Here is a 14,017-nt window from a genome sequence, read left to right as displayed (position 1 = left end):
AATGAACCACCTCACCTTCTAGTTCTGGGTAACACTTAGCTTCACTTAGCATCAGTAGCACATGGATTGAGATCTTTTATGGCCTGTGACTTACATTGTTTGTGTCAAATGTATTTGTTCCTCTTTCCAGTGTAAAGCCTCTCTTGGAAGTCCATGTTAGGCCCTCTTAAGACAGAGCCGGTTCTCTATCCTGCGTGCGTTGTGCCATTCAGGGGAAGGGGACTCGGCCCCATTTATTGAGGCTGTCTGCGGGTGTTAGACTAGGCCTCTTCATGAGTGTGAAGGGTATTCTTGACCTTGGCCTTCTTTGTGCTCTTGAGGATTTAGTGTGGTGGTAGAGATTTAAGCCAGGAGATGAACAAGCAAGGGCAGAGCGAGTGATTCTGTGGCAGAGATAAGGAGAGAACCAAGGCCTGCTTTCTTCCTTTTTTTTTTCCCCCTTGGTACATGCTCTGGGTTTCTGTTAGCCCTTCATTCAAGCACTGGCTAACAGGAGAGAATACATTGATTTTTCTCTTCATAGGAATGAGAAAGTATTCACATTAGTGCCCTGTTTTTATATTTGTATTTATCTTTACATAGGTATCTTTTTCTTAGCATTGGAAACGGGTCTTGCCCACGATCACACAGCTTGGTGGCAGCAGAATTAGGCCTAGACTCAGGTCTCCTGAATTCTAGCCCAATGTGCTTTTGTGCCCCACACTGAGTTCCTTTTAGTCTGGAGGCCTTGTCTTTAGGTCCCGAATCAGAGCAAGATCAGAGAAGCAGATAATGGAGGAGAGGCAGGATTGATTTCCTTCCTTTCTCTGCTCTGTATTTCTACTTCGATTTTGCTACACAGACTCGTGCTTTCTCTTGAAATGATGTCATCTTTCATCTGTGACTTAACTCAAGAATTACCACCCAGCCTCCAAACAAACGAAGAAGGAAAGGTTTAGTAAGTTATAATGGGACCATTAAGAAACCACATGCATTTCATTTTGAGAACCATTTGAATTGCTAACAACCCATAAAGGCTGGCTTTAGGAAACAATTTTATAACTAGAGGGTTCCTGCTGCTGGGAACCTGCACGTTCCAATCCCTGAGTGGTGGTGGTGTGTGGGCTTGACGGCTAGGAGTTTGCTCAGTCCTAACCTCAGCCCTTTCTTGGACCTCCTGTGACTCCCTGCTTCAGGCCTGCTCTGAATAGATGCCGAGCAACCTAAACAAGCTGCTTTTTTGTTTTTTTCCCCCTTCACCCAGGAGTGGTAAAAGGGCACAGGAAGGAGTCTGGAGAGCTGTACTACAGCATTGAAAAAGAGGGCCAAAGGAAGTGGTATAAGCGGATGGCTGTCATCTTGTCCTTGGAGCAAGGAAACAGGCTGAGAGAGCAGTATGGCCTGGGCCCGTATGAGGCAGTAACGCCCCTCACCAAGGCAGCAGACATCAGCTTAGGTAAGACCCTGGCTTCCTGAACTACTGCCGACGGACCCCTGGCCTGCTTGTGGGCAGAGTGGTGGCTTTCGAGCAGTTTGTAAAGCTTCCCTCAGTCTTACTCCTTTGTGGTTTATGAGATGGAAATGAACTCTCATATTGGGAGCCACTGCATATCTCTTGTTTTCTTGCCAGGACCCAATAGTAAGTCCTCAGATTTTTCTGGCTTCCCCAGTTCTATAAAGGACCAAACACACTTTAGTCATGGCAGAAGCTGAAACAGAAAATATGGTGGCCTCGGCAGAGGCTTCCTGCTCATGTGGGAGGTGGAGGAGAGGGTGTGGTGGTTTTTAAATCAGGCTGCAATCAGCTTCTTAGAGGTCATGGCCTCAGACCGTCATAGGAGATGACTTGCCTTTGGCTCATTGTATCGCAGACAATTTGGTGGAAGGAAAACGGAAACGGCGAAGTAACATCAACTCCCCAGCCACCCCCACCACTTCCAGCAGCAGCAGTACAACCCCGACTCGAAAGGTCACAGAGAGCCCTCGTGCCGCCACGGGGGTCCCCTCGGGCAAAAGAAAGCTTGTCACTTCTGAAGAGGAGCGGTCCCCTGCCAAGCGAGGCCGGAAATCTGCCACTGTGAAACCTGGTGAGTGCTCCCTTTTACCCTGTTCTCTCCCAGACCTCGGAATGCAGGGTCAGCTGCTGGAGAGGTGGAGCCTGGCACAAGCAGGGGCTCCTTCCTGATCACGGAGTCGGCGCCCGCACACGCCCACCTCTCCATCTCCCAGCAGAGCCCAGTCTGGTACCAGAAAGGAAGGCAGGCTTTGATGGGAAACATCCCTCGATGCCTGTGTTGGTTCTGGGAGGGAGAAGAAATGTAATGGATTTTAGGCAGACTCACAGGAGGTGCAGTTTTTCTTGGACCTCTTCCTTTATCTGGCACTGTCTTCCTCTGGAAGCTCTGCTGCCCCCTCCCTTATGCTCAGGGCCCTCTGGCTTTCCCACATGTCCTATTAAAAGCTGCTACCTTAGCCTGTGTCTCCCCTTTCCACACTAACCCCCAAACAACCCCTTTCCAGCCCCTCAAGCTGCGTGTTTATAGAAGTTCAGTCCATCTGTTGTTCACTGGGTGTGTGCTGTGACCCAGCTGCGGCCTCTGTGGATGCTGGAGACACAGAGGCAGGGTCTGCAGTGTCTGCCCCAGGGCGCTGTCTTAGTCTAGCAAACTGAGGAAGTTGGTTGTCGTCGCATGTCCTGGCGCCTGGCACTTCTGTTTCCTGTGTCTTCTCCGTATCTAAATATCTGCTGTGGTTCAGGGTATGTAAGGCATGGAATTCAGTGCTTCATACATTTTACCTCATACAGTGTCTGTGAGTTACAGGTGCTGGAATTCATTTTTTAGTTGAAGAATCTAAGGCAGAATGTTGGTTTACTTCCCAAGGTGACACAGTCATCCAGAAATCAGACTTAGGCAGTCTGGCTGTGAAGTCCAGGCTTGTGCATGCTACATCAGACTGTTCTCTTGCTGCTGGTTTTGTTTTAGGGAGGCATAACCTGACTGTCATCTTAGCCTCCCAATGAGCCAGGATTCGGCTTCTCCATGCCAGGTATTTGCTTGTTTCCTCGAGGACTTCCTGGGGCACCAAGCATGGGTGTTCTGGGAGTCCTGGACTGGCCGGTTCACGTCCCACTCCCAGGTGTTGGAAACTGGTTGATACGGTTCTGTCGACATGTAAAAGCACTTTATTACCAAGGATTCTGTGCACTGTTCTGGTGAGGGTCAGGGACGGGGGGAGTATCTGCTGGGGACATTTCTTTTAAATGAACCCACCTTTTTAAAGGCTGCCTCAGAGCACTAGGCAGGGAATGTGGGCTGAAGGTTTCCAGTCATTTTTCACTTTTACTTTGTGTTAGAATCACCTTTTCTTCAGGTGACTTCAGAAGTTTTTGATTTGGCTCTATAAAAACAGTGCTAGTTGGGAAAACAATGTATACATTGTTATGACTGTAAAATTTAAATACATAGAATTCCTCTGCACTGTTAAAACAAAATTTTTTTTTTTTTGAGCCAAGTGGCATGGCTTGCGGGATCTTAGTTCCCCAACCAGGGATTGAAACCAGGCTCTTGGCAATGAATTCATGGAGTTCGAACCACTGGACTGCCCTCTGCCTTGTGAGTTTGTTTTCAGGTTGTTGGCCATAGGATGGTCTTTGGTTAATAGCTCAAAAAAGTTCCGCAGGCATTGCCTGCCCACCCTGTTGTGCCCAGGCCACGGTCTGTACCCTGTGCCTCTGTCCTTCCCAGGTGCGGTGGGGGCAGGAGAGTTTGTGAGCCCCTGTGAGAGTGGCGACAACCTGGGTGAGCCCTCTGCCCTGGAAGAGCAGAGAGGGCCTCTGCCCCTCAACAAGACCTTGTTTTTGGGCTATGCCTTCCTCCTCACCATGGCCACGACCAGCGACAAGTTGGCTAGCCGCTCCAAATTGCCAGATGGTCCTACAGGAAGCAGCGAGGAAGAGGAGGGTAAGGCCCTAAGAAGCCCTGGGGGCTCTCACACCCATGTGCTCGTCCTTCCTTTCCATTCACTTTACGAACCATGTCGAGGAGGCAGGGCCCGTGGCAACTGGAGTCAGAGTCAGAGAAAACTAGTTTAACCCTGCTTGCTTTGTGGTTTATAGACTACTCTCAGAATTTCTCGTAGCAGTTCCTCAAAATAGTCCTTGAGAGGCAGATGGGAGATAGGTCTTATCCATTTTACAGATGAGAAAACAAGCTAGGAGCGGTCAAATAATTGCTTTTTATCCACAGTAATGGTGGACTTGGGACTTAAACTCCATTTTGTGCAGTACAGTCAGATTTCTGAATGCCCTGTCACCCTTCCCATTGGTTTTCTCTGGGCCCAAGAAGACATGTGGGAATGAAGTTCGTTCCCTTGAGTCTGTGTGTCAGACTAGGAAGGGTGGGCTCAGGGTCCCAGATGATTTCAGAGAAGCAGCCTCTAGGCCTTTTCACCTCTTGTACGTCTCTTCAACCTTAAACCTTACACATTGCATCTGGGTTGTCTCTTAGGGTCTGAGTGAAGGCTGCAGTGGGGAGAGGTAAAAATTATTTCACCTGTCTAAAGAGTGTGTGATCCAGGTGAGAAAGCTGGGCAGGTACAAACATACATTGTAATTAAGTGACGGCAGCACAGTATCCGTGTGTGTCTGCCGGGGCTGACAGTCCAAGTGGAACAATGTTGTATAAGTTAGACCGCTCACCAGCGCTGGGCCTTGCAGGAGGGAAATCGAATTGGGGAACATGGTTATCAGAAGACAGCACCAGCTGCAGATCTGGGATTGGCACTTCAGGTGTGTGGCCGATTTTCCTAATTAACCAAAACTACATCTCACCAGCCACAGCTCTGTGGAGATCTGTATGGGGACATGGGGAGGGTGGTCAGGGAATTGCGGTTGAAGTGTATACTATCTGGAGATACATAAATGGTTATCAGTATTGAGGCTTTAGGGTGTGAGAGCACGTGTCCAGTGGATGGGTTTCAAGAGTGTGATCTAGGCCTAGTTTTTCAGACAGAATTCAGGTATGTGAAGGGTTTCCTAGCTAAGGATTTAGTGTGATTTGGATCGTGATTGGGTGTGTCAGGGTATCAGAACCATGCTTGTGGTCTTGTTTTCTTTTGCTTTCACAATATTGCTGGACTCTAATCTTCATTCTCCAGCACGCTCCTAGCCCTTTCCTAGACTGGGACTTCACAATGCAGCTCTCCAGATGTTTTGTTGATTGATACAGAATGCCTAAGAAAACTTGCTTTGGTATGAGATGCAGACTGTCAGATTCCTTAAAAATCTGTGAGCCTGCGTGAGATCTTATAAACCTGAGAATTCCTTCCATCCCCTCTTGCAGATATATCAAATATTTTTAATCTCATTCTTATAAAGCATGAGTGAGGGATAGGTTTTGTCTCAAGTGAGGAGGAATTTGGACCTTTTTTTTAGAGGGAGCCGGCCATGTTTGTTGTGGAAAATGTAGTTACGATGAATGTCTGCTTTATGTTGCTCCTTTATCCTTACACATTGCTCCAGCAGTACCAGAATCTTTGATATTTTTGGTATATAGTATATTTTAGAGATTCCATGATCTCAGGAAGCAGGGGACATTTGTATCAGAACAGTCCTTTACTAATTAGCTTTTAAGAAACTATGTGATATGTCTTGCAGATAACCAGGAATCTCTTTTATTTGTATCAGGAGCTCAGTAAAATATTTGAATCCATCTTGTGAGACGTATTTAGTAACGAGTTAAGAATACGGCATCTGATCTTGTTAGGTGGCACATTATTAGGGACCCATCAGCCACAGGGATTGACTTCAGAGTTAGGTACCTTCATCCTTGATTCAAATGATGCAGTAAAAATCTGTTCATTTTAGCCTCTGATTGACCAGGGCCACTCATGCAGTCAGAAATAAAATTAAATCCAAACTGAGAAAAGTTAGAAATGGACTGCTGAGGTAGGGTAATATTTGATTACACAAATGCAGGAAATACAGATGGGGATTAAAAGCTAAACAGGTCAGGACTAGAAACAGTTCTAGATAAGTAGACATAAAATAGAAGTCTTGAGAAAAATAAAGGACCTTGGGGGTCTTGGCAGTGACTCAGCAGTAGAGTGTTGGTGCCAAAAAGTGTGACATGATTTATTGATAAGGGCCAAGGATGCCAGGGCAAAACTGAGAAATAGTCTTGCTGGATTCTGGGTTTCTTACAGCCAATTAGTTTCTAGTTTGAGTTTTCATTCTGACAAGAATATGGAGAATGCTCAATCAAGAAAAGAGCAATGGAAGCAAATAGGCTGGTCAGTCAGACCTGAGCAGAGGCTTGGGTTTGGGGCCTCAATACTGCATGAGCAGCTCTGGCAGGGAGGGCCCCAAAGGGTGGGGCGGCCTCTGGTGGCGGGGGTTCTGTTCCAGCAGGTTCTCCTTCAGGTATGAGTTGGGGGAGGGAGTGGTCCTGGCACTGAACTTTTTATACATTTGATTTTTTTTTGTGATAAGTCCATTAGAACTTAAATTTCTCCAAACGCTCCTAATTCAATAAAATCTCTAGTGTCTTTTTTTTTTTTTTAAGTGTTATTTATATATGAGAGGAGCAGATGACAAGAAAAGTCTCAGATATTGGTCAAAAGAAGCAATTTCTAATTGCCTAGGGTCATTACAGCTTCAGCCTCATCTCTCATAACTTCTGCTTCACTCTCAAGAATGTAGAGCAGTCACTGATGTTCAGTGTCCTGAGCTACTTCAGGATCGTCAGAGGTAGATAGTTTGCAATAAAAGGTTGAATTAGGCCCTTCTGGCTAACCTCCAGTTAATTATATTTTACAAACCCCATTTTCTTTGAGCATTTTGGTTTATCAGAGTTTTACTGGATAGGGAGTAAAATGTGGATGAAGGGCACATTTGAAGGCTTTATTATAAAAAGTGCTAATTGGCCATTCTTCATCTCCACAGAAGGCAGAATTAGAGGAAATAGGTTTAGTCTGCAAGAGAGATTAGGGCAGACAGCAGGAAGAACTTGCTGATGGTAAGGGTTACTCAGGCTGGAGGGCAGCAGGGTGGGGAGTGGGTGCATTGGTCCCCAGGCGCAGTCCCTGGGCGCGATCTTAGTGCAGAGACCTTTGCTGTTCTCAGGTCTAGGACCTGCCTCCATTTCTCATCTTCCCCACCCTTCCTGCTCCTGTCCCTTTTTTGAGCAGCATTTCATAGGCCTCGTGACAGGTCTTTCTGGCCCACGGGGAAGCCCTTTACCTGTTTTGGGGATACAGTATTGTGGAAGTAACTGGGAAGTAAGAAAGAGGACAGTAAGAAGCAAAGTAGCAAATGAACCAACTGGTAGTGATTATCATCTTGGTTATGTTTTTTAATAGAATATTTAGAAATTCCTCCTTTCAACAAGCAGTACACAGAATGCCAGCTTCGAGCAGGAGCTGGCTACATTCTCGAAGACTTCAATGAAGCCCAGGTAAGGCGTTCCTTTGTATAGCTTCCCAGGGGAGGCAGTAATGCAAGTCCACTTGCTGGACTGAGCAGCGGCTGGATGGTAGAGATTTTGGGAACTGAGACACTGCCAAAATGTTGCATAAAATAGAACTTTTACTGTGTACAAGGAAGAGAAGTCAGAATCTTGGGTTACATTTAATAGCATTGGTTCTGTTGCTGGGACAAAAGCAGATGAAAATTTGTGTTTAACAGAAATCTTTTTCATGGTACTGGCTAAATATATGGGGTGTGGTTGTCCCTTGAGGACTTAGACCCCCAGAAAGCTGCAGGTGAGGCAGGAAGCTGCTTGGGTAGGAGAATAGACTCAGTCACATTTTGGATAGTATCGGGAGGTGTTCAACTCTGTTTTCTGTGACTCATTAAGGAAGCTGTTAAGCAGCTTTCCATAGTCATCACCAGACCCACTGGTTTTATGCCTTTTCTTCCAGTGTAACACAGCCTACCAGTGTCTCCTAATTGCGGATCAGCATTGTCGAACCCGGAAGTACTTCCTGTGCCTTGCCAGTGGGATTCCTTGTGTGTCTCATGTTTGGGTCCATGACAGCTGCCATGCCAACCAGCTCCAGAATTACCGCAATTACCTGCTGCCAGCTGGGTACAGCCTTGAGGAGCAAAGGATTCTGGATTGGTGAGTAGTTGTGAGCCTGTCTAGAACAGCAGACAGGAAGATAGCAAGCTTCCAGAGGGGAAGAATCTGTGGGAAAGTAAGTATTCTAGAAACTGGAACAATCATAGGATACATGACAGAATTTGGGTTTGAGATTATTTTTGTAATTTAGTTTGTTTTCCTAGAGTATATGGTTAGGGACCTTTTTAAAAACATGTGAGATTTTCATGTAGATTCAATATTCTCAACTTGTCAGGTGAGGGGACTAAGTTTTAAGCTTAAAAATATAGACCCAGGAACGTGATTTGACTGATTTTTGGGGCTCAGGATAAATCTGGAAATCAGAAGGGGTAGATTAGAAGGTCAGGATCCCAGAGAAGACACATCATTCAAAGAAAGAGGGAAGGGGGTGACACCCTCAGCAGGGCTTTTGAAAGCATTCACATGTACCCGAGTCTCTCTGCAGAAAGGCTGTCGTTGGGTATTATTTATCATGCTGTTTCTCCGACTCCTCCATAGGCAACCCCGTGAAAACCCTTTCCAGAATCTGAAGGTACTCTTGGTATCAGACCAACAGCAGAATTTCCTGGAGCTTTGGTCCGAGATCCTCATGACTGGGGGGGCAGCCTCTGTGAAGCAGCACCATTCAAGTGCCCATAACAAAGGTACCTGGAAAGTGTGTGTTGTTATTGAGCCAAGGATGTCTGTAGCTCTGAGGCCTGGTGCTCTAAGTCTCAGGCCTGACAGAAACACACACAGTCAGTCCAAGAGAAGAAAAATAGTGCTTTCACGAGGTGAGCCACCGTGAGTGAAGCACTGGGCTGTTGGTGCTCCTCTTGGTGTCCACTGTGTACTTGCTGAACAGAAGGCCAGCATGCAGTGAGCACAGCTTTCCACTGTGCTTGTGATCAGTGGCACCGTGTTTGACTTGAAGGGATTTAATTTGGGCATAGTGGGATATACTGGTGAGAAGGCTTACCTGTCTTTTTACTGGAGGGCTAAATTGAGTCTCCTTTCCTCGTCCACCTTCCCCTGCAGATATTGCTTTAGGGGTGTTTGACGTGGTGGTGACGGACCCCTCATGCCCAGCCTCGGTGCTGAAGTGTGCTGAAGCGTTGCAGCTCCCTGTGGTGTCACAAGAGTGGGTGATCCAGTGCCTCATTGTTGGGGAGAGGATTGGATTCAAGCAGCATCCAAAATATAAACACGATTATGTTTCTCACTAAGGATACTTGGTCTTACCGGTTTTATTCCCTGCTGTTGTGGCGATTGTGTTTTAACCAGGTTTTAAATGTGTCTTGTGTGTAACTGGATTCCTTGCATGGATCTTGTATATAGTTTTATTTGCTGGACTTTTATGATAAAATAAATGTTGAATCTCTTTGGTTGTAGTAACTGGGATTTCTTCATCCATTTCTTTGAGCTTAATCTCAGAACAAATAGCAAGACAAACACAGTAACTGCTGTTTTCAAGTGGACTTGTTTGCTGTAGGACAGTGGGTCAAGAAAAGACAGTGAGTTTTTTATAGTTTTCTGTGGTATCACTGTCAGAAGATTAATCTGGGTTGTCTAAAATTCAGTACTTCCCAAAATCTGATTTTATAATAGGCGCAGATTATAGTTGTCCCAAAAGCTGAGTTGGATTGGGCACATATCTTAGTTTTCTGGCAGTGAAAAAGAAATCTCTTTAGAGTTGAATTTACTTACAGCTGACTTGTGGGTGCTATACTCTCAAAGCTAAAAAGGACCAGTTGTTGTGAATGGCTGGTGCCTGTAAACTTGATGACTTGCTGCAAGGATAAACATGAGAAACAGTGGTAACACTTGAAAATGTTAGCAGCTCTAGTCAGAGGTCAGAATTTTATTACTGTCACAGTCGGAAGCTGTTCCTTTTCTACTTCTAGCATCATCCCTGTTAAATGTCTTCTCATTCTCTAAATCAAGGCTTAAATCTCTAACACCTTCTTTTCCCCCTGCAAACGGTAAATATTTTAGGCTTTGTGGGCCATTTGGCGTGTCACTACTACTCACCTTTGCTATGATGGCATGAGAGCAACCGTAGACAATAGGTAAGCAAATGAACGTGGCTGTGTGCCGATAAAACTTTATTTACAAAAACAGGCTGGCCATAGTATGCTAACCTGTGCTCCAGAGGCAGCAGTGGAAGGGTCATCTTTAGCTGACAGTTTCAGGGAATAAACGTCTATATGTGGTAGAAGATGTAGGGATGGACAAGGGCCAGATTGAGTGGCTACACACTGAAGCCAGAATTACCTTTCAGTTTGGAGGCAGTTGTCCAATGCAGATTTATTTTGGCTCTTACTGATATGAAGATTGATGGTTATCAGTGATGGCTGGGCATATTACTCCTGTGGTTCTTCTAATAAGGGATAATCAGACCTGCATCTTTCAGTATTCGAAATCTTAATATTTTTTTTCCTTAAGGACCCTTTTTCCTTTGTTAAAAAAATACATTGTCAGCAGCAGAATTACCTTCTTAACATTCTGAAATAACTGGAAGTTACTGGTAGAATTCTTCAGAGTCACAGCTGAAGACCCTTAAGGATGGGAGACTCCATTTCAATTTCTGAAAGAGGAAAGGAGGTCTGTGGGGAAACCTAGCTTACCTGGTGTTTTTCTTGCTCGGTGGTAACATCCAGTATTTGACCTATTTATAATTCCTTTTTCACATGAGCCATATAATGTTCTGAGCTGTGTAACTTACTGCTGTCTTTCGAAGCTTGAACAGTACCCAGGCATGTAGTAGGTAACCTCCAACAAACGTTCCCAACGTAACAGACCTTGCCTGGTTAGCGGTGGGCCGAAGCTACAAGTCCTCCGTGGTGAGTTGAGAACTCCTCGGGGGTGGGGCAGAGGCCCCTCCCACACAGGAACCAGGGGAAGGACTTGCACCCGTGGATGTTCAGTAATGGCTTCTAGGAGAGAAGTCAGAGCTTTTCCAGTAGCTGCAGATGTACGGAGGCCGGAGAGAGAAAGGGGATGTTTGTTTTGAATCTTCTGTCACAATGCAGTGGGATTATTTCAGGTTGTGGACCAGAAATTCTCACATCCCGAAACTACAGAAAGAAAAGCTGCATCAATATATCATGCATTCCCGAGATTTTCTTCAAAAAAGTACGAATTGGGGCAACCTGTGATCTAGACAATCTCAAAACTCTTTTTGCTAAAATCACTTAGGAGGAATCTGCAAGTGCTTTTTTGAATGAGACAGACATTGGAGAAGCCACCTACCACTGAATCTATTAGATTTTTTTTATCACTATGATTTTTTAAAAGTTTAGAGTGTGAAGCAGTGGTTCCCTCCTTTCAGAAGCAAAAGCTCTGAGGGTCAAGGAGGCTAGGGGTAAGGGGCATTAAGGCTGAGCAGCTGGCTCACGTCAGAACTGGGAACTGAAGCCATGCTGCCTCCCAGCACAGCAGTGCGCAACTTAGCCAAGAATTTAAAGTCCATCTCAGTGTCAGGAATTTAAGTATTTACTTAAACTTCTACTGGAAAATAATCTTTGCTGATGATCAGACACAGCCTTTTTCTTCTCCAAGCCTTGCTTGCTTTCTTCTCCAAGCCTTGCTTTCTTTCTTTGGACTAGATAATGGCTAAAGTCTCTTTCCAACTCTGGAATTCTACAATTTGTTAAAAAGCCACACACAATCCACTGAGTGCCCCAGAGGCGGTTGTTCTTACCTGCCCAGAGTGCCACCAGCCTGGGTGTAATATTTGTTATAATCTAGTCGTAAGAGTAGCTGAGCCAAATCCGAATTGATCTGATGATTGCGAACACTGGAGAGAATCTTGAACAGGAGTGAAGACTGACGGCTAAAACCCTGCAGAGAGAAGGGCTCAAGCTGTGTCACTCCTCTTAGATCTACCAGCCCATGTGGATGAAGGGGGCAAAAGGGATGCGTTGGAAAAGTCTTCCTGAAAATCCTACAGCACTAACTGGCCTGCCGACAGTCCCATTTCTTGACTCCAAAAATGAATTCTTTGTACTGAGTCCACAGAACACAGAATTTCCTATGAAAGGACTCTCATTCTCAGTAGGAATTTAGCAGCCAGCTTTAAATGAGTATATTCTGCTGTGTACTGGGCTGGCGAGAACCTGTGTTTTCAGATAACATAGACCTGCCTGTGCTACAGGCAGATAATTATAATCTTGGTGAAATAGGGGGTTTAGTTCAAGGAAGTAAGGAGGTTGAATGTTAGAAAGCAGGAACAAAACCAGTGTGTATCTGGTGGCTTCATAAACCATTTGGGGCTTAACTGCATTTGAACACCAAAGCAGCACATACATACCTGCTTCAAAAACTGATAGAACATTTTTTACCTTTGTATCTTGTTATTTGTGTGTGTGTGTACTGGGGAAAAGACCGTGATCCCCCACGTGCAGAACCACCTGTGTCCCTTGGACGGGGCTGCACCCGGCCAGTGGCCAGGCTGACTCACCTTTACCAGGATGCTGAGCTGGGCAGCCCCACGCTCATCCAGTGGGCCCAGGTTCTGACTGACCAGTGAGCAGAAGCTGTGGCAGAGATCTAAGATTTCATTCAGGCAGTGAAACACCTACCCAGGAAACAGTTGGCATTAGGAGAAAAAGGGAGACACATCTGTGAAAGATTCGGGACAATAAGAGCTAACCTGTTCCCACCTTGTGGGCAAAGACCCTGCACGAAACCTCACCTGCGCCACAATAAATCCGTCGTCGTCTCTCGGACCCACAAGTGTGCGCCAGGCTGAGCTTCGCTTTGAGTGCTGCTCCCGTGCCTGGGGCACTCTGCTTGTACCCGTCCCCGCGGCGCCCCCTTCCCCACTGCAGCCTTGAGCAACCCCTTGCTTCCCTCTCTGTATTATGTGTACTGTTCACTTGGCGTTTGTTCAGGCCCCCGTGTTGTTACTGATCTGTGATGTATGTAAGTCCTGTTTCTCCAACTAGATTGTGAGCTCCTTAAGGGCAGAGCCACGACGTATACCTCTTTGTATCCCCAGTGCCTTGCATACAGTAAGCACTCAATAAATATTTGCTGATGATCACCTGCTCTGATACTCTGCTTTTCCCCAAGGACGCTCATACCACCTAAGGACAGTCTCCCTGTCACAGTGTTCTCGGTGGTTTCCAGTTCACAGAACCCTCTAGAGTGGCATCTATAGAGCTCACTCTCCTTTAAAAATGGCCCCAAATACCAAAACAAAAGAGTGTGACTGAGGAAGACCGATTAGCTCCCGTCAGAGATAAGGCATAACTATTCTATCAGAAAGTACTAGGAAAACAAAACCCTACTAGGGGTCCTTTTAATCATTTTGCCTTTTTTATCCTTGAACTGGAATCAGCTTGTGCGCTTTCTAAGACTGGTGCCAACTGGAACCTGGGTTCTACTAATGTAAGTGCTCTGGGGCCTAGATTTTTTTTAAAAAGCTCCCAGATTCTCATGTGGAGCCAAGGTTGAGGATAACCTCCCTAAAGGAGATACACGATATATGTATGTACACAGGCACACACACACATACGTAAGAGACAACACTACTCTAGCTGTCTGAAAACAAGTTCCAAACTGGTCCATCCTGATCCAAAAGGTTGCTAAGAAAGTAAACTCTATGTGCTTTTCATTAGTCTTTCTATGGTGTCATAAAAGCTTTTTAAAAATTTCTTTAAATTCTTCTTGGTCTTGGGACTTCCCTGGCAGGCCAGTGGTTAGGACTTTGCACTTCCACCACAGCGAGGGCACAGGTTTGATCTCTGGTCTGGGGAACTAAGAGCCCACATGCCACAAGAAACAAAAATCTTTCCTTCTGAGGGGTAAGCATATATTATCTATAGCTGCTCACCAGGTCCTATGGTATAATATTTCAGAAATTCAAAGACATTTTAAGTTCCTTTTTAGTATTCCCTCTTAGTTTTTGTCCATTGTAAACTGTTAAAAATGTT

General features: G+C 45.5%; 2 protein-coding genes across 8 annotated transcripts in view; one reads left to right on the top strand and one right to left on the bottom strand.

The window, feature by feature from the left end:
• Nucleotides 1–13,125, top strand: part of TP53BP1 (tumor protein p53 binding protein 1) — a 94,096-nt gene extending 80,971 nt beyond the window's left edge. For 6 of the 7 annotated variants that reach the window (XM_061395035.1, XM_061395041.1, XM_061395039.1 and 3 more), the window contains 7 exons: nt 1,244–1,435; nt 1,851–2,066; nt 3,726–3,941; nt 7,339–7,433; nt 7,900–8,099; nt 8,598–8,743; nt 9,117–13,125. In XM_061395035.1, coding sequence (XP_061251019.1) covers nt 1,244–1,435; nt 1,851–2,066; nt 3,726–3,941; nt 7,339–7,433; nt 7,900–8,099; nt 8,598–8,743; nt 9,117–9,304 — 1,253 coding nt within the window. In that variant the 3' untranslated portion in view covers nt 9,305–13,125. The remainder of the gene's footprint in view (nt 1–1,243; nt 1,436–1,850; nt 2,067–3,725; nt 3,942–7,338; nt 7,434–7,899; nt 8,100–8,597; nt 8,744–9,116) is intronic. The other variant, XM_061395040.1, reaches the window with a different exon arrangement.
• The window catches only part of TUBGCP4 (tubulin gamma complex component 4), a 41,651-nt gene continuing 37,800 nt past the window's right edge, over nt 10,167–14,017 (bottom strand). The window contains exons 16-18 of the mRNA XM_061395062.1: nt 12,541–12,657; nt 11,782–11,921; nt 10,167–11,155 (exon numbers count right to left, since the gene is read on the bottom strand). Coding sequence (XP_061251046.1) covers nt 11,143–11,155; nt 11,782–11,921; nt 12,541–12,657 — 270 coding nt within the window. The 3' untranslated portion in view covers nt 10,167–11,142. The remainder of the gene's footprint in view (nt 11,156–11,781; nt 11,922–12,540; nt 12,658–14,017) is intronic.

The sequence above is a fragment of the Bos javanicus genome, chromosome 21, assembly GCF_032452875.1.
Source record: "Bos javanicus breed banteng chromosome 21, ARS-OSU_banteng_1.0, whole genome shotgun sequence".
NCBI lineage: Eukaryota > Metazoa > Chordata > Mammalia > Artiodactyla > Bovidae > Bos > Bos javanicus.
This window is presented reverse-complemented; position numbering and strand designations above follow the sequence as displayed.